At 46.7% G+C, this 23,972-nt stretch overlaps 1 protein-coding gene across 1 annotated transcript in view; it reads right to left on the reverse strand.

The window, feature by feature from the left end:
- Nucleotides 1-21,287, reverse strand: part of LOC135919871 (nephrin-like) — a 65,123-nt gene extending 43,836 nt beyond the window's left edge. The window contains exons 1-2 of the mRNA XM_070538045.1: nucleotides 21,018-21,287; nucleotides 221-604 (exon numbers count right to left, since the gene is read on the reverse strand). Of these exons, the coding sequence (XP_070394146.1) occupies nucleotides 221-377 (157 nt within the window). The 5' untranslated portion in view covers nucleotides 378-604; nucleotides 21,018-21,287. The remainder of the gene's footprint in view (nucleotides 1-220; nucleotides 605-21,017) is intronic.
- Nucleotides 21,288-23,972: the final 2,685 nt, after the last annotated feature.

The raw sequence follows: 23,972 nt of genomic DNA on the forward strand, positions 1-23,972 counted from the left end.
AACGCATGCGCTCTAGCATTCCATTACGCCGGCGGCCACTCAGTCAGAAGATTGGCACAAGCGGCTTAAAATAAACGGCGAATTCGATGACGCGAAATCGCAGCATATGCCACTGCAAGCTGTTCCCTCTGTGCGTTAGGCTTAACGGCGCTGCTGTTGGCCCTCGAAGTTTCAGTGCTTGTTACGCCTACGCTGCCGGCAACACTGACGTGTAATGTACCTCTGACGATGAGTGTGAGCGTCGACGTCCTGGTGCGTCCACGGCGAAAGTCGACACGGCACCGGTAGCGGCCCTGGTCCTCGGGCGACAGCTGCTCGAGGCGCAGGGTGCGCGACACGCTGCTGAAGTAGGCGCGCGCAGCCCACGCGTCCGCCATGCTGTGTTGGGCGCCCGCCAGGCCTCCCGCCTGCCTGCCATCCACGCTGTACAGTGGCGTCGCTGGCCGCGACTCGTGGAACCAGAGCAGCAACGACGGCTCGTCGTCGCCGATCTCTCCGCGAGGCTCGGCCGCTCCGCACGCCAGCTCCACGCGGCCGCCCAGCCGACCCACGACCACCGCCGCTTCCGGGGACGGCGGCCGGAGCCAGTCGCTGCTGATGACTGCTGAGAGAGACAGAGAGCAACCATCACAGTTACTGGTGCATCTAGTAAGTTGTTGATTTAATACTGCTTTGGCAGTGTCGAATCACAAAAAGAGTGTATAAATGTGTGTGTGTGTGTGCGTGCGTGCGTGTGTGTGTGTGTGTGTGTGTGTGTGCGTGCGTGCGTGTGTGTGCGCGTGTGTGTGTGTGGCACATTGCATGTATTGGCGGTCTTCTTTGACGCTCAGAAAGATACATTTAAGTAGCACGTATTGAGCAACAGAACGCTCTATCGGGAGTGTTTATGTTGCTCTGCACTTTTTCATTGACACTTGTAATCTAATTATAATATTTGAGAAATTGATTCAGTAATTAAGACTACTTATTTAATTAGGTGGAATGCAAAAGACAGTATATCTCTAAGTGATGGCAAGCAACATTACCTTGGTTCTGTCCGGCTACAAGCATTTCGCATATCTTTAAATCTTGGTGCATGATAGTATAGGGAGACCCTGTATATCAAACGGTGTAACAAATTCTGTAAATTTATTTATTTCTTCTTTTAATGCGACCTGCCGATCTACTTTGCATAGGTCTATTGTTGAAAAAAGATTTGCTGCCACCTCTCTCATGAATTATTTCTTCTCTGCGGCACATAGGAAATAGAAAGAATTCTGTTCGTTTGTAGTCTTCAGTAGTCTTCAGTATTCAGTAGTCGTGCATAAGTAAATTGATCCATCTTCCTTGGGTGCAATGGCGATTTCTTAAGCAAACGGTAAGGTTTATGGTCTCGTATTACCAGAATTGAGCATTCCTTGAAGGTTTTTTAGTCAGTACTTTTTGCTTGACTTGAATTACATGGCTTTTTCCTCGCCACCCACAGACCTCGCAGCTCAAATGGAATTTCTATAATAGTTGCAGGTAGTAGATATGCCCCTACACATATGAGTTCCGACATCTTGGAAACAACATCTTGGTGACATGTAATAGCTATTCTGGTTTTCTCGATAGTATTTCCAGTTCTACTGTGTTCATCCGTCGTGATCACGTCATTTCACAATATATTAATCTTGAAAAGCTAATCGTAGCCTCCTCCACAATTCTGTCATTTACGATGCGGGCCGATGCATCAGTGTCTACGTGTGTTGTCATTTTTCGTCCATTTACAAGCATAGGGACAGAAAAGAAGTTTGTGTTCACAAGAAAAAAACACTCGTTTTGTTTAATTGCTTGATCATCCTTGCAGCTACAGTGTTGAACTGGTTCTCCGCATGTGGTCAAGCTCCTTTGGAAACACGCGGTTGCGTAATGACGCATGCGCCTTGACTCTCTAGATTTGTCTACCACCTGCCTGTTTGAAAAAGCGGCTCTGAGTGCAGATAATGAGTCCGAGAGAGTGCCATACTTTAGTCAGCATAAAATGTCATCTACAGTAGAAGGTGGCCTGATTTGGACTTGTTCGCGGCATTCGCTTCTCAGTGAGAGCATCACAACTGGTACTCCGGAAGACTACGTTCCGCTACTTGCAATAGTCGATGCTTTTCGAAAAAGTGATTCAAAAGGCCCTTCTCTTTTTGGTTCTAAATGATCGCCTTGTCCCACATGTTATGTGGATTTACTCGAAAAGCATACAGAAAGCTTTCTCTGCATGCTTTTTGCGGCTGCTGCTTGTGCTCTGTGATGCGAAAGTCGTACCATCGTTTAACGTTCCCACCAAGATACTTGCACATGTTAAACAGGCGATCAATATTAGTGCTCCAATTGTTCTGTTCGCAAGTATAATCATGCAAATCAAGCCATGTAGTGATACCAGACGAAGTGTCGTCGATTAGTTCACGTTCCGCTAGGAACTGAGCTACCTTGTTGTTCGCAAGAGCATTTATAAGAACTTTCTGCTGCTGAGTTTGTTTCATCTGAAGTGAGGCGAGCTTTTGAAGGATTCGGAAGGTCACACAGAGGGTCGCTCTCTAGCCTACACCGCCGGTGCGTCTGGTAACGGGTAGCTGGCCTACGCTACCGGGGCGCAACACGGATGGCTTAGCGGGCCCACGCCGTCATCCGATCTTTCTTGACGAGAGTTGTTTCTTTAGTGAAGGGTACGAGGTCGAGAGGATGAGGAACGGAAAAGCGGGTTTACTTACAGAACAAAGGATACTCGCACTGGTTGGAGATGGATCGCAGTACATCGTTCTCGTAGCATGAGCTACAGCTCAAAACTCAGCCTCCTGGTTCCGTCGTGGGAGACGCCCACTCCATGAGAGCCCAAAGCTCACGTGGCCTGCAGGAGCCTGAATAAAGTTGATTTCCTTCCTTCCTTCAAAGCAGAATACATCTTTTCGGAGGGTCCGTAAGGACACGTCAGCCCACACTAGCGCACCTGAAAAATTCCGCTTAAATCCCTTTGGTCTCCCTAGATCCAAAGTCTACGGAAACCCGCTGTCACCCCATCCTCCATTCGGAGAGTTCGTAGTTGCCCAAGGCTCCGCCTTGAGGACGAGAGTGCACGCAATGACTCCAGCACTTTTGTTCACGGAACACAATCGTAGAAGTACCCCTAGGCGCACCCTGGACACTAACTTACCAAAAGAAGGGGGGGGGAGGGATGCTCGTACACGGAGGCGTCGCGCTTGACTCCATAGGCGCGTCTTGGCGCCTAGCGTTGCCCAGCATTTAGCTGGTTCCTCTGTCGATCGGCTTGGGCGGATAGCAGTGGCCGCAACGAAATGGCGTAGAACTCATTTTCACAGAAGTTCCTTGGTAACAGCATCGTGGTTGGCGACCAAATGTCGTCCATCAACTCTGTAGCCGTCAAACGTGTCTCGCGTTACAGTGTCGCCGCTGGTCCTTCTGAGGGGACGTATTGTGAGCTTCACAAAGCCGATTCGTCTCAGTAAAGCAGGACAGGTTCGAAGGTCGCTGCCCAAGCTTGCGCGGCGTGACACCTTTGCACATACATCTGACAGATTGTTAGGAGGCGAAGCTCTGGTGAAGTTGTGTTGCAGTTAGCAGGAAGGCTTTGCCTAATCCCAAGAGAAAGTTCACTCCTTCCAACGCTCATTCTTGCAGCACCTTTTGCAATTGCGTCTTCAACTGCAGCATTGGCCCTGGCGACAGTGATGTCCAGAAGAGACGGGTTGGTCATCTCGTTTTTTTCTACAAGCGAAGCTATCTCCATACAGCTTTTAGCTTGTGAGGACTGGCTGGCCTCCTCGCTGTGTCACGTAGAAAGTCACCCACGTGTCGAATTCCATTGTTGACTGCACCAAAATGTAGGAGTTGCCGAATGCTGGGAGCTTCCGAACATTTAATACTATCACTGAGTCGCCTTTTTCGACCTCCGTCTTCTGTGTTCTTTTTATTCACCTTTATGATTTCTCCGTGGATGCGGGACCTCAAAGAGGGCGACGTAATCATAGCGCGTTTCTCTCGCATTTACCGCTAAATCCCCAGTGAATTATTTTCGCACCAGCTGACTCTCACCATTATACCTTATTTTTTTTTTCCTTTCATCCCACCACGTAGTTTTCTGCTGTATTTGGCTGCACGTCTCCTTTCTGATCGCTGAACTGTTCGGCTGCAGCCTCCTCCTTAAGTGCCCCGCTGACTTGGCGCCGTCGCCAAAGCAAGGTGGCTAACTCTATCTATTCAATATTCCCTCTCCGCAGCATTGTGGCCGCGCTGTCGCTCTCCTAAATACACAGTCAAGAATACTCGAGTTAATTGTTTTTATTTAGGCAAGTCAGCGTCATATATTGAAACCTAAATATACCACAGGTTGTTACAGATATGTTACAGATATCTGTATTCAAACGTTGTTACAATGGAATTTTCAGGAGAATTGACCACAGAAACGACACACTATGAAGTACTCTGTAATGAACAGTAGAAATGTCAGAAATGATCACTCTTACAGGATTATGCAATCACAGATGAAACATAAAAAATATTCACGAGCACGGTATTTTATCAAATATGTAAACATTGTTAATACACTAAAATTCCGAAGAATGGTAAAGAAGTTCCCTGCGCCTAAAGAGTGGCAGTGTAAAACATTCAGATTGCAGCGAATCAAGCGTGGCAACAGAACGTGTGGTGATGAGGATCATTCCAGAATTTTATGAATGTTTAGTTTTTATTGGCGCAAGGGCCAGGTATGGCCAAAGAGCGCCAAGCCAGTGTTGATGAATTCGCAATGTAGTTATGAGTTCAATGATCTTGGTGTGAGGTTGCTGTAAAAGGGCCTTAAAAATAGTCGCTCTAGAGTGCGTAAAATCTATGTGTTATAAGATTATGTCGATGACAATGACATGTTCTATGAGAAATAAAGTCCATCGTGAGGGAATGATGGATTATAAAAGATCTGTGAGATGGTAAAATTACCTGGAGCACTACTGCCTCGCCAGAGCCCTTGAAACACAAGGGCCTGGAGGCATGTGCTATAAAGTATGACTTTCACAGCGACATCCTCTCAAGAGAGGAAGCGCTACGAATGTGTGGGACTAATAACGTGTAGGACAACATCTCTGAGGAAACCTAGGACAGTGTTTGTATTAAAAAGCGGTTCTGGACCGAGAAACATTACAGAATGAAGAGAAATGTGTTGACGGTATGCTAAGGAAAAATGTCTCCTTCTCTCAGATTCGGCTTTCCGACACTCCAGGAGAACGTGGAGCACGGTCAGCCTCTCCCCGCATCTGCCACATGTAGGAGGGTCATTTCCGGTCAGTAAAAAGTTATGGGTGCCAAATGTGTGTCCTATTCTAAGACGACAGAATAGGACATCTGTCCGCCGTGATTTTATTGCAGAAGGCCAGAACCCTAATTGTGGCTTTATTACGTGCAGCTTATTATTTGTTTCCCTGTCCCACAATCGTTGCCAGTAGTTTCGCAGTTTCCTGCGCAAGAAGGGCCTCAGGTCTGTGACAGGAACTGTAGCAGTAGGATGAGCAGAATACGATGCAATTGATGTGGCCATCTGGTCCGCCAGAACGTTACCTTCAATGCCCCTATGACCCGGCACCCAGCATATGATGACATGCTGGTTACAGATATATGATTTACATAGGACGGAATATAGTTCATTGATTACTGGATTTTTGTGCTTACAAAATGACATCAAAGCCTTCACAGCGCTTAGGGAGTCCGTATATATAACAGATTTTTTGAGTTTTGTTCTCCTTATATGCTTTACAGTCGACAATAGTGCGTAGGCCTCAGCCGTAAAGATCCTTGCTTCCGGATGCAGTACACCGGATTCCGAAAAGGATGGGCCGACGGCTGCATAGGACACCCCCTCGCGTGACTTCGATGCGTCTGTGTAGAACTCCGAGCAGGAGTGTTCGTATTGGAGTTCCCGGAAATGCATTTGTATTTTAATCTCTGGAGCTTGTTTTGTAACTTTTATGAAAGATGAATCGCATTGTATTATCTGCCACTCCCAAGGAGGTAGCAGCTTGGCTGGATGCATTAGGCGATGTTTGAGGATTGGGACATCTATTTCAACACTAAGCTCCCTCACACGAAGTGAGAAGGGCCGTCTTACAGAGGGACGATTACGGAAGAGTGTGTCATATGTCATATCGTTAAGGGTATTAAAGCACGGATGTTCAGGATTAGAGTGGACTTTCAGGAAATATGTTTGGCTGATGTATGTTCTCTGGAGATGGAGTGACCACTCATTTGATTCGACATACAAACTTTCAATGGGACTTGTTCTGAAAGCGCTAGTGGCCAGTCTAATTCCTAAATGGTGAACCGGATCTAGCATCTTTAGCGCGCTCGGGGCTGCAGAATGATAAATCACGGCACCGTAGTCCAATCGTTATCGAATGAGGCTTTTGTGAAGATTCATCAAACATTTTCTGTCGCTGCCCCATGCTGTATGGGATAAAATTTTCAGTAAGTTCATTGTTTTTAAGCATTTTACCTTGAGGTATTTTATGTGTTGAATAAATGTTAGTTTACAGTCAAGTATGACACCTAGGAACTTGTGCTCTTTGTTCACAGGGATTTGCTGGCCATACATTTGGATATCAGGATCTGCAACGAGGCCTCTCTTTCTTGTGAAAAGCACACAAGAACTTTTGTTCGGGTTCACCTTAAATCCGTTTTCGTCTGCCCATTTAGATACTTTGTTCAAGCCCTGTTGTACTTGCCTCTCACACACTGCAAGGTTGCAGGATTTGAAACCTATTTGTATATCATCTACGTAAACAGAATAAAAAATGGCTGGCGGTAATGAAGCACGGAGGGTGTTCATTTTCACGATAAAGAGTGTGCAGCTAAGCACACCTCCTTGAGGTACACCATTTTCTTGTATAAAAGCTCGCGACAATACATTGCCGATTTTCACCCGGAAGGTACGTTTCGACAGATAGCTTTCTATTATGTTTAGCATATTTCCACGGATGCCCATCTCCGACAAGTCTCGTAAGATCCCGTATCGCCACGTCGTGTCGTACGCCTTCTCCATATCGAGGAATATCGATAAGAAGAACTGTTTATGTACAAATGCATCGCGGATGTTTGCTTCAATGCGTACAAGATGATCAGTCGTGGACCGCCCTTCTCTGAAGCCACACTGATAAGGATCAAGCATATTGTGCAGTTCATGGAAATGTATTAGCCTACGAATAATCATTTTTTCGAATAGCTTACAAAGACAACTTGTAAGAGCTATCGGGCGATAACTTGCCGCCAAGGAAGGGTCTTTGGCCAGCTTCAAGACGGGAATAACAATAGCCTCCTTCCATGAGGATGGGAGGTATCCGGCAGCCCAGATAGAGTTGAAAAGTGCCAGAAGTGTCATTTGTGTGTCTTCGTGTAAGTTCTTAATCATGTCATAGATGATTCTATCAGCTCCCGCAGCAGAGCTTCTACATGTGCTCAATGCAGCTTTAAGCTCGGCAATGTTAAAAGGACGGTTATAAGGTTCATCCGGACGGCATTTACGATCAAGTGTCTTAAGTTCAGCTAAGTGTTTATATTTGAGGAATGATTTTGTGTAATGTGTAGAGCTCGATACATCTTCGAAGTGTTCGCCCAGAGCGTTCGCCTGGTCCTCCAAGGTAGTCCCTTGGTCGTCCACTAAGGGCAGAGGGTGGATTTGTTGCCCCTTTATCTTTCTTACACCATTCCAAACTTTAGATTTTTGAGTGTAGGATGTGATGCCCGAGAGAAACCTCTCCCAGCTAACTCTCCTTGCCTGTCTCCGCGTGCGCCTCCCTTGTGACTTTGCCAGTTTAAATTCAATAAGATTTTCTGCTGTCGGGGAGCGACGCAGCAAACCCCACGCTTTGTTTTGTTTCTTTCGTGCCAGTCTGCACTCTTCATTCCACCAGGGTACCCGTCTTTTACAAGAGAGACCTTGTGTTTGGGGGATGAACTTTTCAGCTGCGTCCAATATAAAAGAAGTAAAATATGCTACAGCATTGTCTATGTTAAAATCAGTGATAAAATCTCGGGATAAGTAAGTTGCTTCCTTAAAATCATTCCATTCGGCGGAGGCTAGTTTCCACCGGGGTGTATATAGGGGGCTTTCATGTTGAGGCATTGAATTTAACAATACAGGAAAATGGTCACTTCCATATGGATTTTTTATTACATGCCATTGGAAGTCCGGGAAAATTGAAGCCGAGCCAATAGACAGGTCTATTGATGAATATGAATTGTTATGGATATTATAATAAGTTGGCTCCTTCTTGTTGAAGAGGCATGCACCGGAGTTCACAAGAAAATTTTCAATGAAATGGCCTCTCGCGTCACATCGAGAGTCTCCCCACATGGTGTGGTGTGCATTAAAATCGCCTGCGAGTAGGTAAGGGTCCGGAAGCTGATCGATTAGGTTATAAAAATCACTTTTTTCCAGATGAAAATTGGGGGTTATGTATAAGCAACATACAGTGATCAATTTATTAAAAAGAATTGTCCGAATTGACACTGCCTCAAGAGGCGTCTGAAGGGCGACCTGGTGACAGGCTACGGACTTGTCTACAATTATTGCAACACCGCCAGACGAGGTATTCGCCTCGTTGCGGTCTTTACGGTAGATGGCGTACTGACAAAGGAAGTTTGTTTGTGTGCATTTAAGATGTGTCTCCTGAACACACAGCACCTTTGGGTTATGTTTGTATAAGAGTTCTTTAATGTCATCGAGGTTGCGGATATGACCTCTAACGTTCCAGTGTATTATTTGTGTAGCCATATTGTTCGTGTTTTTATGCTGTGTGTCAAGAGGAGTTATGTTAGAGAGATGGCTTACGGAGCCGTTTCAGGCCCCGTGATTATGGTACGGGTTCTGTCTTTTTTGGAGCGGTCGCGAGACTCGCGCTGCTCGCGAGGCGCTGGATGCGCCTTCTGGCTCGGGGTTGTGTCCATCGACTCCTGGGAGCCGCTGGACTTCCGCTCACTAGAGCGGGGTGTTTTCAGGGTAGGCCTTGCCTCGAACAGCAGAGCCTTGGAGGCCACTAACCCAGAGGTCGATGGGCCCTCCTTTAGAGACGGCGCAGCAGCGCTCGCTACTGTCGCCTGGGGGGCTGAGGACACTGCCGTGGCCACACTCTTTGTGGGCCGGGCTGATGCCCCAGTCTGCTGCGGTGCTGCCCCCCTACGCGCCGCACCAGCATACCCTGCGGTATGGAGAAAAGAAATACGCTTTCGTGCTTCTTGAAAAGAAATGTTCTCCTTGATCTTTAATGTGATGATTTCCTTTTCCTTCTTCCAAGAAGGACATGACCGAGAGTATGCAGGGTGGTCACCCTCACAGTTTGCGCAGCGGTGTGCCTTGGTACAATTATCGGCAGGGTGTTCGTTTGAAGCGCACTTTGCACATGTGGTACGGCCCCGGCAGCTCTGAGAGCCGTGACCAAATCGCTGGCACTTAAAGCAGCGGCGCGGGTTCGGAATGTAGGGTCTTAGTTTTATTTTCATATAGCCTGTTTCAATATCCTCTGGTAAAGTGCTTGTGCAGAATGTCAAAATTAGGTGTTTAGTGGGGATCTCTTTGTCATCCCGCCTGATCTTTATCCTTTGGACATTTGTCACGTGCTGTTCCTTCCAGCCTTCAAGCAGCTCAGTTTCACTCAAATCAAGGAGATCTTGTTCAGATACGACTCCGCGTGTGCTGTTCAATGAACGATGCGGATTTATCGAGACAGGGGTACTATTAATTTCAACAAGTCCAGATAGATTCTCGTACTGTTTCTTGTCACTAACTTCGAGCAACAGATCACCGCTGGCCATTTTCGTGACCTTGTAGCCGGGACCTAGTTTCTCTGTAAGACAGTTTGCGACAACAAATGGTGATAGGGTTCTTGCTGTTTTATCAGGGTTTCCACAACTTAGGACATGGTACTTTGGATAAATTTCTTTGGTCTGGCCAAAAAGTTTCAGGGAGTCATCGGGGCGCCCTCTCTTGGAAAGAGGGCGATCAGGGAGTCGGGGGAATGATGAAAAAGCCATCAAAATAAATATCACTTCGGTAGCTATGCCAGCCGCCCACCACCGAGCCCAACAAGGGGACGCTGCGAAGCCCAAAAGCTACGAAGACGCCAGCTGTACATAGTCACTATAACCTAATATACGATACCCAAGGTTGGATAGCTACACCAGGTTAACCCTCGCCACCTGGAAGTATGGAAGTAAGAAGAAGCGAAGAGAAGACAGGAAAGATTGAAAGTGAGAGAGAAAGACGAAGATTGAAGAGAAGGACAGGAAAAGGTGACTGCCGATTTCCTCCAGGTGGGTCAGCCTGGAGGTGCCGTCTATGTGAAGCCGAGGCCAAAGAGGCGTGTTGCCTCCGCCGGGGGGCCTTAAAGGTCCAAACACCCGGCATCGGCTCAACCTCCAGGATCCCCCTTTCCCCAGACACGGCTAAGCCGCGCACGGCGACACGCGGGAGGGTCCAACCCTCGTGTGCTCGGGTACGTGGTGTCGCAACACACCAAACGCCTGCTGACGCAGACGCCCCTGCGGGGCGAAATTTTATACTGATAGTTTTAAGAAACCATCAATATTTTTTATGGGCACCCTCAAATCTTTACAGTAGTTAATGAGGTTGGCTGGACGCGCGGCCACGGAAGCTAAAACGCACATTAAGACGCGTCGTCGTGCATGTTTTCAACTTCATGACATTCGCAGCGCACATCTAAGATGTTTCAACGAACTGACCCTTATGTGCCTTGCGTACTCGCCGACACTTGTAAGCTTTAGTTTTTGGTTTTGTTTGACAAGAACACAGTCCGTTGTCGGCAGACAACTACACTAGAATAGATGCGTTCTTAAGTCCGTGTTATTACAGGAAGCTGATGCGATACATGCATAAGTATCACAACCACCCGCTGCTTGTTTTTTGCTTCCTTTTAGGTTTTCTAAACCTTCTCTCACGAGTAAATGTCCCTCTCTTCGATTGCAAAACATTTACTTACAAATACAGCCGAACGCAACATTTCTCTTTAGGCCTTATATGGTGGAGAGTTGCCTACATGCAACAAAGCAGAAAAATGTTTTCTTCTTGCTGACTCTATTTGAGCACAAAGCTTCTTACTAAATATTTTCAGTCAACGGAGAATGATAGGCAGCATGCGGATTTTGTTCAATGAGAGCAGGAGCAGAGAAGGAGGAAGGAAGTCTGGCATTTTACTGATTTTCTTTTGAAAGCACGGTCAGAACAGAAAGGCCGAAGCAAAACCCTAGGCCCGTTTAGACACAGCTGTGACACATGTAATGTAACGGAAATGCATTCTATACATATGGTTTAGATCTGACAATAACTGTTTGTACAAATTCCACAGGAAGCCATATCTGGCTTATTCTCTCTATTTCCTAAAGCGTTAGTCGCTCTGTGACACTTATAATAAAAGCAATTTCTTGTCACAAATAGCCGTCATAGGTCTGTATTTGCTAATAATAAAAACCCTAAACCAGCAGTGGTGCAATGAAACATGAGGAAGCTAAGCCATTAGATTCAACTCGATGAAAAAAAAACACATCCTCCGTGTAAATATAGGAGAATAAATGCCGCGGTTGCCATTGTGCCACTGACAAATCCTCAATGGCTTGTGTAGAAACGCTTTAATGCGCCCAGCAATCCTTTTCAACAAGAAACGTGCACGAAAATGCGGCCTATAGCAAACCGAAAACTGAGAGGCGAAGAGCAAGGGAGCAGAAAAAGTGTTGGTCTGCCTCCTTTGGAGACCCAGAAAGAGGCAGAAAAAATAAAAAACGGCATATCAGCCGCAGCGTCCGCAAGAACCGTCAGATTTCCCAAATAAGACTAAAAGGGAAAGCCATCGATCTTGTCGTTTCGCTGGAGCAGCTCGAAGCTAAGCACCGTTTGCGTTTCCTTTGTGCCGCCATTTAAGAGACCGACTGCCTCCTTTCGATGACCACAAGAAAAGATTGTCTCGCCCAGGAAGAGCGGGGCTCTCCGGGTTGGCCCACCGAAACAAGGCTTTTGATACGCGTTTGTTGTCCAAAACGATAGCTCCAACAACCTCATACGCATGCATTCCAAAAGCAATAATATACTTCACTGAGTGCATGACATGACATGCTGCGAATGTGACGAAGCTATAATAAAAACAAACAAAGAATGTGTGACCACAAGCCATAAATGTTCTTTTGATGAGTTTCCCGCATTTTAGTATGCTTTTTGCGAGGGGTACTTTGATAGAGTAACAATAAACGTTCTTATGGAGGAGCTGTTACGAATGTTACAAATAAAAGAAGATGCAAGAATCGATTCTTGTACCAACGGCTGTCGGACTTTTGTGTCAATTTTCGGGCGCTTGCGAGTTTCTTCCCGGCGCTTCACAGTGTGGCATTTTTTACATCTTTTCGTTTGACGTAGGTTTCCTTGCTTACTGCTTTCGCAATAATGTACTTTCCATAATTTCTTATTGCACTCCGAAGTTTATGGAACAACGAAAAAGGTACATGCACATCCAACGCGAAGCGAAGTGATGTGGTTAATTAAATGTCATGCAACTAAATGCCATGCGTTCTATTATGTTTATTTTTATCGTATGCAGCGTGTAATATCTTGTAATGTTTGTATTTATTTTATACAATGGAATGTTTGCGTTACGCTGTCCGCACGCTGTGCAAATACCAAATCAGGCGGATGCAGAGTGCAACATATTGACGAAGCGATGTCACGAGAGCGAATGCAACATTTGTATATGGAAACCGTAGATGAGACGTGTATACATATTGTATACTCGTCGTGCAACAGCGGCAAATACCCGTTTTGAAGGATTGGCCAAGGACACACACCTCGATGGCGCTTACCCTGTCACCCAAGAATGGAGTATAGCTTCAGTGTTTCATAACGACAGGAATCAAAGCAAGCGTTTAATGTAATTATTTTTTTGGATTAAGAGGAATCTTTATATTAGGTGCTCCTATCTAAATACATGAAAAGGAGAATTCGCTTTTCTCGGCAACCATTGCACCAAATTTGACGAGGTTTGTTGCATTTGAAAGAAAATCTTAAGATCTAGTGACTGTTGGCTCAGAATTTCCGAGTTAGGTAGTGAATTTTTTACTAAAAATTTGCAAAAATCGAAAATTTTCAGTAAACGAAACTGTCATGTTTACGACTCTCTTACTGAACAACGCAAAATGAAAATACAATTTTGTGAATTGCATATAAGAGTACATCTAAAGCGGACAAAATGAATATGTTACACATGAATATAAAAAAATTGTGTTATGTAAATACAGCTTTTACAGAACCCTTGTAACTAACGTAAAAATTCACGTAAGATGTAAAAAGACATATAGAATTTGTCCGCTTTGCATGGTCTTATGGATTCCGTTTACAGAACCACGATATCTTTTTTTGATGCAGAGCTATGAATTTGTAAAATTCCTGCTTGTATTTTTGCAAACTATCGCATTTTGAAAATTTTTGCAACAATATTCATGCCTTAAATCGAAATTCCGCTTCCAACAGTCCCTAGAATTTAACTATCCCTTTCAAGTGCAACAAATTTCGCTAAAATCAAGGCAGGGGTTATGTCATAAACACGTTTTGTTCGTTTTACATGTATTGGAATAGGCCACGTCGGAGTTGGGCCCGAGCTAAAGCTTCCTCTTAAGTATGTGCTACAGATACCTTTTATCCGACATTTATGTACATGTTTTATGTCAGGATGCAGAACAAAGGTCCTTTCATAGGCACTAATTTGACAGTGAAAATTTAGTGAAAAACTAAATGAACAAGCATGGTGCCACGCGCGCACAAGAAAACATGAACGCATCACACTCGGTAACAGCGCATACTTGCAGTCCAAAACGCTTCAGTGCGAGAACGCGGCAGCAGCAGTGAGCGAATTGGCCTTCGTGCTGCCTCTGGCTTCAACGCGAACTAAGCGGCGAGAACACAACGCTCACGAAGCTATCATCACTCGTCTCACTCTGTCGCCATCGCAGATCACTATTAAGATACGGCCTGCGCGGCCGCGCCATACGCATCCGCCGCCGCAGTAAAACGTGCCCGCCCTCCTCTACCACCGGTGCCTGGCGCGCAACAGAAGACGGCGCCCTTCTTCCCCGCTTTCGTCCCTTGTGCGCGTGAGATTGATTCACGATCGTCGACCAACTCACATGCGCTTTCACTCTCACATACAGCATATGGGGCTTGGCGACGATGTTATCGCCATCAGACTTTGTACGGAATATCGCCGCGTCCTCAATTACGACGGCGACGATAACGGGAGAAATGCTCCTGGAGTGTCCATATAATTGCTATTGCCATAACCTGTTGGAAACAGCTGTGATAAAGACTTCGTTTAGTACAGAGGCACATAGTTGTTCAAGAATTTCAGCTCCCTGTTGCGTTAATACGCTCACTTTGCTTGCCCTGTTACCTTGGACCATTCTCCAGAACTATTTGAGATTATATTTAAGCATGGTAGGAAGAATTGGCTTAGAGAAGGAATGTTTTGTCGATCCTTATACGAGCAGCAGTTGCACTTTTGTAACGGCACCAACGATTCCATCGTGCTGTTCCTTCATGCTGTTCGACCATCGCGACAGTCGAACAGCACGAAAAAGCAGTTTTTTGTTTTGTTTGTTTTTTTGTTAGACAAACGGTTCCAATAGTGGTTGTACCACGCGGCATTAGAGTATGAAAACACCTTCCTGTGCGTACATCATTGTACATTAGCTGAAGGACTTCACGCTTAAACACTTCCCAGATTTTTTGTACACCAAGGTCTAGCTATACCGAAAGAAATTCGTCTAGTAATGAGCTTTTGCACGTGGAGTTTCTCACGCTGCACGCAGTCGCTGGGGAAGCTCTTCTGGGTGGTTAGTAAGACTCTGACACGGAGCAATTATGAGCAGCATTTCCCGCTTACAACGGATATACTCAGCAACATAATCAATTAGTGGGCTAGAGCAGTGTGGCCGTGCTAGAGACATTACTTGTTATATCGCGTGTGCAGCCAGTAAGAGGCGCTTTAATATTTTCTACCTCGAACTCAATAACAAAACACATAATAATTTGCCTATGCATGCACGACATCACTGCAGGGAGCACCAGCTCTGTTGGGATCGAGTGAACATGCTTAACGTGCGGCTGATTGTGGGCATCGCACAACTATGGTAGTTCGATTAAGCACCCGCACATTGCGCGAAAGAAATATCAATTGAGGCATTGACGCGCCCGTGGCCCTCTTTCTTTGCACGCTAGCCATATGCTGCTTTATGCGGTCTCGACTGCTCGAATGTGGCTCATTCCACTGCGCGAAAAATAAAGCACGCGCAAACCTTCAAGTTCCGTGCAGTCTTGTTCATTCGCCGTGAAGGGAACAACACTCTGCTAATTACGAAGTCGACGCGCGCATGCACCCGAACTTTTTGCTTACCTTTGTTTCCAATAAAAAACGAAGCTTTGCCTACGGGTTGACTTCCGTGGGCTTGCCGTCGGGAAAGTAAACCGATCAGAGGCAAAATTAAGACTTCATAAAGAGCCTTTATATACCGGTACCACAGGCCCGCAGGGTGGGAAGGCAAGGCGCACCCCATTGCCGTATAGTTCACGACAACAAAACGAAATGCGCACTTGAGCAAGCTTGCTGTGCACGAAGTATTTTCTATTGAAAGACACTATCCTTTAGTGTAGCAGGAAACTTGTGCGGCGAACATTCTCCAGACAAACCTCTGTCTCCGTGAACACGCGTCGCATTCTATGGCTCTTACACGAGCAGCCTCCGCTTTAGCTGGTTTTTGGTGCCAACAATGACTGCCCAGAGCCACTCGGAGGAATAAGGTTTGTACATCCCGCTGAGCAGATGCGACAAGAACTCGTGGAAAAGCACAACATAACACGCGCCATCAGTGCAGCCACTTTCTCCCGTCTCCGGCGTCCGTCACCAGAAAGCAGCACCTGGAGTCGAGAGTAGCGGCGTGGCTTACAATGGCGCTACGAGGCTATAAAAAATCTGGGGCTGAATTCCCAAAGGTTTTCATCCGTAATGGATGATTTTCATTGGCTGATCGCATTCGCTAATGATATGTCCTACGTCACTATTGGCTGACACGAACGCATTCCGCGTAAGATCGTCTTGTCAATACGGGTCCAGGTCTGTAGACCGTTCTGTCGCCGAGGAACGTAGCCTCGAACAAGGGCGCAGCGCCGCTCTCATATTCGCACTAGTACCAGGGGTAGCACACTCTCAAGTTCAACAAATGGTCACAGAGGGCGAAAAAATTGACCGCGCACCGCTGCTAACAAACCCATCATAGTAGAATCACTTCGGAATGCTTACGTTAGTTCCAACCGTTCCCGCTAGCGGCGCCGTCATAAGCGCAATGTTATTTTACAAACTTTCTCTTACAATTACCGAAGCATTTTTTTAACATAAAAACAGGGCAATATCATCATTTCTAATTAGATATTGTACTCTTTGTTAGTAAGTTTATTGTTTCTTCGTCATTATAATCGCAAATAGCGTTCAGCATCATCGATCTTTCAAGTGACCTCTGGCTTGGATTTAAAATTTTTGCCGGTATTTTCGAGTGCACGGCGGCACAGATTCATTCGTTCGTACACTCAGACTGGTTGCTTCTTTGTTTCTAAAACTAGCTTATTGCGCTTCGATGTCTCGCGTTATTTAACTTGGGGTGAAGTAACGTGTTTGCAAGCGGACAGTAAGCCCGAAAGTTGGGTTTTGGTCGTGAGCCATTCGGAACACGTGTGCATCGAAACGGGAGCTGGATTTCGCTACGGTTGACAACAGCAATAACGGTAAGTCGTTTAACACCACTGCTTGAATCGTTATATAATATCCGTCTCATTAACTTACAGGCGGGGACAAGTTTACGAACTAGATCCTGCATTACATATGGGCAGTCGGGATCTCAGTTGCTGTTTCCTAAATAAACGTTTACTTGCGAGGCTGTCGTTGTGCACACACAATCAGGAAAGAAAGGTCGATATCAGAACGCGCGTCTCATTTTTCATCCTATTGTAGCTGTGGTCGTAGGTGACTGAGTAGCCTTATCAATATACACAAAAAACTTTTTTTCGAGTCCGCCGGCAACTTCTTCGGCCACAAAACCGAATAATCCTTTCGTAAAATGAAGTGAAAGTACCGAATTTAATGTATTAAACAGTTGCAAGCGTCATAATTCACCCATATTTCGTACGTGTTGGTTCCAAATGTTCTTGTTGTTCAGTTTGGTTTACTGTAGGGCATTTATTTTTGCAGTAGTGAAGCAGTGCATCACGTTCGTGCAGAAAAATAATGCATCTGTTCTATTAGCTTCCTGACTTTCATACATTTGCTTGTGGAACCAGCAGTGTGATCACTTATAGAGTATAAATGAACGCACAAATGTTCTCATTTGTGATCTTAATAATACTTAAGCTGTTGACATGCATTGTAGTTAGGCCGACATCAATTTTATGGACAATACAAATATTTATTTAACACGCTGCTTAAGCACCCTAGAACAGACAGTGTACATTTGCATGTGTTCTGTAGTCGCAAACCATTACAATATATATGTCACACCGTTTGCATTTCATATTGCAAAACTGTGCCTTTTCAATTTCTGGTCCAGTCAAAATTTCTGTTCCAGACATGCAGTAATGAGGACGGCACCAGTATAAAGCAACACACTCCATGCACTAAACAGAAGCTGCTGCCTGCTACAACAAGGCCATTGTGTGGACGTTGGCTGCTACTACAAGATAAACAACACATGGCACAAATAAATATGTTTGATATATGCTGTATTGGCTTGCTGTTTGCAGCAGATATGAATGTTTATTCATATTTATGGTCCAGTATAATTGGTTCGAACATAAAACAAAAGAGACATGAGTTTGGCTAATCTGTGCTGTATCTCATGTGTCGCCATTCTGACCCAACAGAGTCTATGCCAAGCACATATCGGTCATCACAGGGGCTCCTATCTACACCAACAGGAAGGGGCCGAAGACGAAGTGGCAAGGCTTTTACACCACGAACAAAGAAGCGCATGCAGAAGAGTTTGGAGGAGATATCAAGTCTGCAGAGGACTGTGTCAAGACTGAAAAGAGCTTCATTCACCATTAACCAGCACGGACATTTGGCTGAGTCATCCAGGTAACTCAAAAAGGACTTTCTAGAAATGCTTTGTCTTCAGATGCACCTGCAACTTCTGACCAAGCACGGATGACGCTGGCCAAAAGAGTTCCGTCAGTCTGCCCTTAATCAGCTTCCTGGCTATGTCAATCCCATTTGTGCCAAGTGTAATTTTTTTTCTATAAATGCAAGCTTTTTCATTGCCCATTCTGGTTAGGAATAATTCATCCTCATCCAAACATAAAGGTCAACCGATTCTTCGCTGATACTCAATACCAGTCACTGTCTAGTAGCCTAATATATCTGTACCAGTATCTTCTAGTACCAGTATCTTCTAGTGTATGTTGTCATGCACAATTCCTCACCTTAAATAGCTGACGCAGCATCGGCATGTGTCTTGCATTAACCTACGCACCCTGTGCTATGCATGATTTTACTTTTCTTGATGTTTTTAGCCTTCAATGCTTGCAGAGCAGAGTGGCTTCTTCCTTCAATGCAAGCTTTCTCATATTCCATATTCCTAGTCTCGTTGATGATTGCTCTTCTTCCTCGAAAGCCTGGGTCTTTGCACAAGCTACACTGAAGTGATTGAGTGCAGAATCTGGTTTTGCTGTCCCACTTGGTTGTGGTCGCCATGTTACGTTTCTCGAATCTGGGGGCCTGGTCAGTTGCATTGGTAAGCAGTCTCTCGAGATAAGCATTTGCTCCTGCAGTCCTCACAGCGACATAGACTCCCAGTATACACACACTGTAACTGGTGCTCCCCGTTCGTTCTTTCCTGCTGCAGCCATGGGCAAATTGTGCTTGTGGCCTACCTCGGCCATGATTTGCTCAAAACGGAGACCAGCATATGTGCTTACATGGTTCGAAGTGTATGAAGTTGATAGCCGTATGGGTGGAAAGACCCGCAAAAATGGCTGCCGAAGGTGATGCCCACGAAAGCGACTTGTCCACATTGAGAGAAAGTGCGACACCAAGTGTGAGCCACACATTAGCGGCCCTCGAAAGAAAATAAATATGCAGGTTGGAAAGGAGTTAACGCTGAAATGCCAAGTAGTCTGTTGCGGCAGCAGATGCCTGCGTCACCCGATAGCATCGCAATGCAAGTCGCTCATCTTTAAAGGTGACTGCCGCTGCAAACAGGTGGAACACTCCCAATCTGCTTGCGCCGCTGGTTGTCGATTGTTACCAGACCGCCATGTGCGACGACAACGGTGAGTTGTTTCCAGCGTATCTCGACGTGCAAATTTTATTTATACTGTTGCAAGAGAATGTACACTGCTTCTTTTCTGCCAGTAAAGTCGCACGTTCTGTTCACTCACTTGTGGCTTGTTTCTATGGGCGTCAGTAGTGGCGCTTTGGTCCTCCTGGCAATTAGAACGCACCAGCTTACACGGCAGCCAAAGCATTGAGGCACGCCGCATAGACGGCAGGGCAAGCACGGCGCGTACCAGCGTACGCTACCGGCAAAAAGCGGCCATATTGAATTTTGCTCTAAAAAAACAGACTTCCGCTTCCGGGTTGAGCAGTGTCATCTGGCGTCCACCTAAGTAAGTTCCATGCTCTACGGCTGCTTATTTTCAAACCACGGCGGAACGTACAGTTTCCCTTCTCTAAGTTGGTTTTTTATTCTATGCTAGTACGTGCGGATCGCCGTTCCTCCCAGCGGCGGCGTGGAACGGTATCTTCTGGAACGGCGGCGTGGAACGGCATCTATGACCCCGTGGAGCGGGGTCATAGCGAATTAGTGTGATTCTATCATGTCCCGTCGGCGATTGCTGCTACGTCAGATAAATAAATGTCAACGGGCTACCACTGTGCTGTATTCGGCGGCTGTAAAAATAACTCTCGGAAGCGAATGTTAAGTGCAGCTTCAGCCGCGGCGACTCCGTTAACGCCGCTGCTGCTGTTGCGGGCAAGCGTCGGCTTTCGACTGCCAGCGTAAGAGAACGCTTGAAGCCAGCAGCTTCGTCGCATGTATGTTCAGATAACTTTGGTTCATGTGAGTGCACGGCGATGAACTCGGTACTCATGATGAAACTGAGATATGAACGAAGGATGCGTGTTTCGAGTCGGACAACTAGCGCCAATGAACGAAGTCAACTATTTCTTCGAACACTCACGATTAAAGGTATTCTGTTCAAATTTATTCCAAGATTATCATGCTTGACAAGCGACGTTCTGGCAGCTGTTGACAGGGGACGTATCTGTGAAAACAGTGCCTGCCGACGAAGAAAATGAAGGTTTGTTCTCGTTCAGTCTGTTGCCAAAGCCATCCCTACCGTGTGCCGGCCGCCCCCTCGTTCACGCGGGACCTCCAGTACTTCCAAACCTAACCGGCCAGTTGCCTGGCCGACGCTGCGCATCAAGCGTCGTATTACTTCAAAAAATAAAGGCGTGTTGCACGGCGAAGTTCGTTTCTTATCTCTGTCGAGTTGGTTAGGTTCCCTTGCATAGGCACCACTCGAAACCTAAGTGACCTAAGTGTGCGCATATTCTTTCAACACATCTGGTTTCCAGCTCACATGGGACAGATCGAGGGTGCCCCGCCCAACTTCAACGAGTCGGCACACGGAGCTGCGCGAGGGATCATCAACCGCGTAGCTACCGGGCAGCGTGACGCCAGGGGTACTGACAATCGGGACTCTCCTTCCTCATACACCGAAATTACCAAGCACACTTACTTGGCTCGGAGGATCTACCCCCTCCCACATTGCAAACTCAATAGACCTCAGGCTTTGACACTAAGGCTTCTACAGACGGGGGCATACCCAAACCCCCTACTTCTTCACAAGATGTACCCCGAAATTCAGAAGACAAATGCATGTGCACTATGCAATGACTTGGCGAACTTACCTCACATGCTCTGGCGATGCCCCGCGTTAAGCAGTGATGAAAGTAACACTTCTTCACGCTGGGATGCTGTCCTACACAGCCCCAACCTCGAAGAACAGTTATGGGCTGTCCAACGGGCCCGCGACGCAGCGGAGAGGCTCGGCCTCTCTGTTCCGACGTGGGAGCGGCCCGCTGCGCGCTAGGGCGCACCCTAAAGGACCCTAATAAAGTTTTTCATCCATCCATCCATCCATCCATCGCGTGCGTCTGGTTGGTCGCGGTATATTCGCGGCCACTGTCACCAGGTCGTTTCATCAAGTACTCACGTACATTGGTGGTATTACACAGTTGTCTCGTAAAGCTTGATGCCCGGGTGCCAGATATATATTGCTGATAAATTCATATCACGAAAAATTTAGGAGCTCGAAAGCCAGCAAACCGTTTTTCCTCGGAGCGTCGCTAGTTATCTTGATTTGGATGTACGCTGTACGGCTCACCGCATTTCACACGGAGACACTTCTGATTGTTGTCAACTGACTGATACTATAACAGAGTTTAAGGATGAATATGCATAATAATAACGCGTTGCACGTGTGTGATGTATCGGCAATGTTCAGGCTTGACTCGCCTCCTACTTCAATCGTAGGCAGAGCTGTGGCAGCGCCTCTGGGACCCTCGCCATTCGATATTGTGGCTATATCGAAGCTCGAAGCTTAATAACGTCATGCTAAGAAGTTTCCCAGTCAGGAGAACTTGAGGCCGTTCAGCAAAACGCGAAAACATGCCGCTCGTTCTGAATGGCACGTTCGCTGTGCACCCTCCAACGCGCTCCCACATACCAGCATGGCGCCCAATGATAGACGGCTCTGCGATCGCAAACGGCACTGCCCTTGTCTATAAGCTGGATCGTATGGTAGCGTGCATCAGTTGCTAATGACGCATTAGCCGAAATCCAAGTAATTTCATCACTCGTTTGCTCTTATGCGCAATTCAAAACTGGGCATTGCAAATGTGTGCTCACCGGCACAACATTATCGATCTCGGAGCCTGGCTCGGGTGCCTATCGTTCGAGAAACCTACAACCCACGCCAAACTGCGGGCGACATTGTCAAAGAAAGTTTTGCTAAACGTCGCATTGCAGGACATACAGATAAAAACAACGCGGCTATGGTCTAGAGCAGTGCACGGGCTCAAGCCGGCCCGAAAGCCCGGACCCGACCCGGCCCGCGGGCCGGGCTCGGGAAAGTTGGAGATTCTCTCACTGGGGCTTTGTCCGGGCCCGGGCCAGGCTTTCTATGTCTCGAAAGGACCGATCGGGCTCCCCGATCTCGACTGCGTACCTTATGCGAAAGTATGCTTGTCGTCTCGCATGTACGTACAGCAGGAAGTGCAATGTATTTATTCATCAAAAATGGAATCTACAGGGACGGGGGAAAAATACAAACGCTAACAAAAGGCAAACGAAAGCTAGTGGAGGCGCGGAATGCGTTTTCGGTTCTACCAAGCACCGACGCTGTGGAAAAGCCGCCGCTTGCAGGCGCCTCCCAGAAGAAAGGCTGAGAAGGGAAGCGTTTGGGAAGCGAAGTCTGGGTACGGTGCACGCAGGGTCGCCTTTGCCACACATACAAATTAGCCAAGCGGCGGTGTACAGGGGGCTTTTCCAATGGGCAGTGGTATTGCTTGAAGACTGGTCGTTGGCCGAAGTCGATAGGAAGCACATGTCGTCACTGCCCATGCTAGAAAGGACACTGTTTTCTTTCAGCAGCACCTTAGAAACGGGTGAACTTTTTCAACTCGCCGCTGTCGGCACCCAAAAAAGGGGACAATCGGGTATTTTGTGGCATTCTCAGGACGAGGCTTCACAAAGCTCCGAAGACGCGCACCCGGAAACGCTTGCCTTAACACTTCATCAATGGAAAACTTGTTGTTTTTGCCCAATAATATAGAATAACAATTGTGTACGCGCGCTTCATCTGTATATATTCATGATTTTGTCATATGGAATGCAAGAGTTCAACATTATAAGGTCATTTAAATAAACTGATTTTCTTGATATTGTTTCTTTTTGTATCGGCGTCGCTTTATTGCAGGTCGGGCCGGGCCCGGGCCGGGCCTCAACCCGGCCTAAGGCCGAGCCGGGCCGGGCGAACTCAGGCTTCTTTAGCGTAGGGCCGGGCCGGGCCACCTGTGGTAGTGTAGGGCCCGGGCCGGGCGCGGGCTCAGAATTGCGGCCCGTGCACAGCTCTACTATGGTCAGCATACACCTTAGTTATTTCGCCTCTCTATTGAGCTCTTCTTTTAATTTGTACAGAAGACGCTGGCATCATAAGTGGCGCCCGCCACTCTTGCAACCTTACTCATGCCAGACGTAGCATCATGTGTGTGCTGGCACCAAGAAAGTGAGAGGGGAAATATTGAACGTGCTGGTGCACTGCTCCATCAAATATCACAGTTTTGACGCAATTGCGCGTTATAATTTTATAACCTATCACCCACGGTGTGACGTTCTCGTTCGTGATATACCTTCCTGGTGTATTTGTTGGACGGAGGTATGAAACACTCGAAACGAATATCTACTTATCACAAAACCACAAATATTATAAAGTATTAAAAGATTGCTTATCGCCTCGGGATATTAGTGAAACTAAAGGGCTATAGAAAGCCTACTGAAGTGTTCTTTCAGCAATTCATTTGAACTTCCCTGGCAAAATAGTGGGTTATCAGCACGAATACTGAAGGGCAATTTTTCTCTTTTTATGCGAAGCATATTACGAGATCTCAACCCAGCTCCTCAGGCGCGGCGGTGTCGCCTTGAAACCACATGACACCGTGACGTCACGACAGAGGAGAAGTGGCTTTGGCTCAACTCTTGCAAGACGGGCTGGGTGGGAATCGAACCAGGGTCTCCGGAGTGTGGGACGGAGACGCTACCACTGAGCCACGAGTACGATGCTTCAAAGCGGTACAAAAGCGCCT

Source organism: Dermacentor albipictus, chromosome 4 (assembly GCF_038994185.2).
Source record: "Dermacentor albipictus isolate Rhodes 1998 colony chromosome 4, USDA_Dalb.pri_finalv2, whole genome shotgun sequence".
In the NCBI taxonomy this organism is placed as follows: Eukaryota; Metazoa; Arthropoda; class Arachnida; order Ixodida; family Ixodidae; genus Dermacentor; species Dermacentor albipictus.